This window comes from Penaeus monodon, chromosome 34, assembly GCF_015228065.2.
Source record: "Penaeus monodon isolate SGIC_2016 chromosome 34, NSTDA_Pmon_1, whole genome shotgun sequence".
NCBI classification, from domain to species: Eukaryota; Metazoa; Arthropoda; class Malacostraca; order Decapoda; family Penaeidae; genus Penaeus; species Penaeus monodon.
The window spans coordinates 32,932,698-32,934,712 of record NC_051419.1 but is presented as its reverse complement, the minus strand read 5'-3'; the positions used below and the strand labels follow the sequence as shown (position 1 = coordinate 32,934,712).

At 33.9% G+C, this 2,015-nt stretch overlaps 1 protein-coding gene across 1 annotated transcript in view; it reads right to left on the bottom strand.

The window, feature by feature from the left end:
* The window catches only part of LOC119594890 (two pore calcium channel protein 1-like), a gene marked incomplete at its 5' end in the record, with an annotated part of 12,564 nt that overhangs the window by 3,174 nt on the left and 7,375 nt on the right, over nucleotides 1-2,015 (bottom strand). The window contains 3 exons of the mRNA XM_037943964.1: nucleotides 36-206; nucleotides 564-732; nucleotides 922-1,041. Coding sequence (XP_037799892.1) covers nucleotides 36-206; nucleotides 564-732; nucleotides 922-1,041 — 460 coding nt within the window. The remainder of the gene's footprint in view (nucleotides 1-35; nucleotides 207-563; nucleotides 733-921; nucleotides 1,042-2,015) is intronic.

The window sequence follows — 2,015 nt, the reverse complement described above, 5'->3', positions numbered from 1 at the left end:
ACATCACAAAACATAAGCTAACATGAAGCACTTACATACAGCAGTTCTTCATATCATACTGGGAGAAGAGTTCCATGCCAATGATAGCAAAGAAATAATATGTGATAATGATGACAACAATGGCTGACATAACTCTAGGTAACAGAATCACCAGAGTTTGGAAGACATCTCTGTATCTCTTTCGCATTCTGAAGAGTCTTAGAAGCCTAGGGAAGGAAGAGAAATAGAGGAAGAACATTTATTTGTGCTTTAAGATCATATACCACTTATCCTGTACATTGCATATTTTCCATACATCTGTTCATGAAAGAAATATATATAACCATATCTGATATATATTTTTCACTAATACTGTATATAAATTTTCAGTGTACTCTTTATCATTTACTACAATCCAAAATGTATCATAAATGATCATTCCCATTAGAATGAGAGAGAATATAATGACGTGAATCACAATAAAATCTGAGAGTACTTCCAATTCTAAACTCCAATTTTTTCAAACCCATTTGTATGTCAGTCTTTAATTTTCTGCTCATGCAATTTCTGACACAGCATCTCACCTCAGAGGCCGCAGAATCACAACATAGAAGAAGGAACTAGAAAAGCGTTCTGCAATGATCCCTATGATGGCCAGCAATGTCACAAAGAAGTCGTAGATGTTCCAGCCAAGGTGAAAGTAGGCTGAGACTCCTAGACCAATCATCTTGAGGATAGCCTCAAAGGTGTAGACTGGAATGAGTCAAGCAAGAAGTGAGTAGAATACATTAAGATAATACTAAAAAAATGACTAAAACATATTACAAGGGAAGTGAGCTATAACTGTGCTTTGAAGTAATCAGTATGAATTACACATATACACACATTCCTTAAACTAAACTCACAAAAAACAATAATAATAAATAAATAATCATTACGTACAAGCAACAAAAGCTACTTGGTCCCACGTCACATGGACATCATATGATATTGGTTCACCACTTGCAGATAACATTATTGTCTTCACCAACAGCACAAGGGCATTGGAAATAATTACTATATCTGAAAGTATAATATGATAAGAGAATGTGAGTTAAAATATACACAGGAAGAAAAAATTGGCAGGTGCATCTTATAAGCCAGAAAAAAAATCTTAATTGAAAAGATATATCTTTAAATCTATGGCTGAATGTCAAACAATCAGTTCAGAATAGTGATGCCTTGATATGGATAATGTTATTAGTCATCATGATACATGATATTAGTCTCAGTATTAAACTTTCTTTGGCATTATTAAAAAAAAATTAGTATATAGCAATACAAAACTTATCTAAATGCCTCCAGGATGGCTAAAATGCTGAAGGGCAAATATGTTTCTCATAAGTATGGCTATATGTACACATATATGAATTTTTTAATACCATATAAACTCTAACAAAGTCCAGGTTTGTGACTTTGATACTGATATTATGAAGCCACAGTATATTTTTTGGCATTGACTCCTGTAAAAGGATCCATCCACCACAATGTATAGATGGGCTATAAAATGTAATTGGAGTAAGATGATAATGGCATGATATATATACACATATCCCTGGTGAGACGGCTATTCTTGGCATGACTTGCCATACATGCCACCTGGAGGCAATGAGATACAAGACTATTCAAATGGTACGCAGTCTAATGGGCAAGGCACTTTGACCCTAGAAGGTCAGAACCCTTTCAATAACATTAGCATTAATTTCAAATTATGTGGCATAATACATCTAGTCTATCAACTTTAATTCTGGTTAACCACAGGCTGTAACAAAATAAGTAGTAACAGTAAATCCTTTGATATGTTAACATACCTGTGATCAAATCCCCTGCACAGACAGTCAAATGAAAAGTAAAAAAAAAACAGATATTTAATTTCATGTAAGTCTGCTGTATCTGCATAAATGCCATAACCAACAGCACAGAAAGACAAATTCACAATGCCAGTAAAAGGAAAGGAAGAAAGAAAAGGGGGGAGGGGAAATGTATAGGAAAATCTT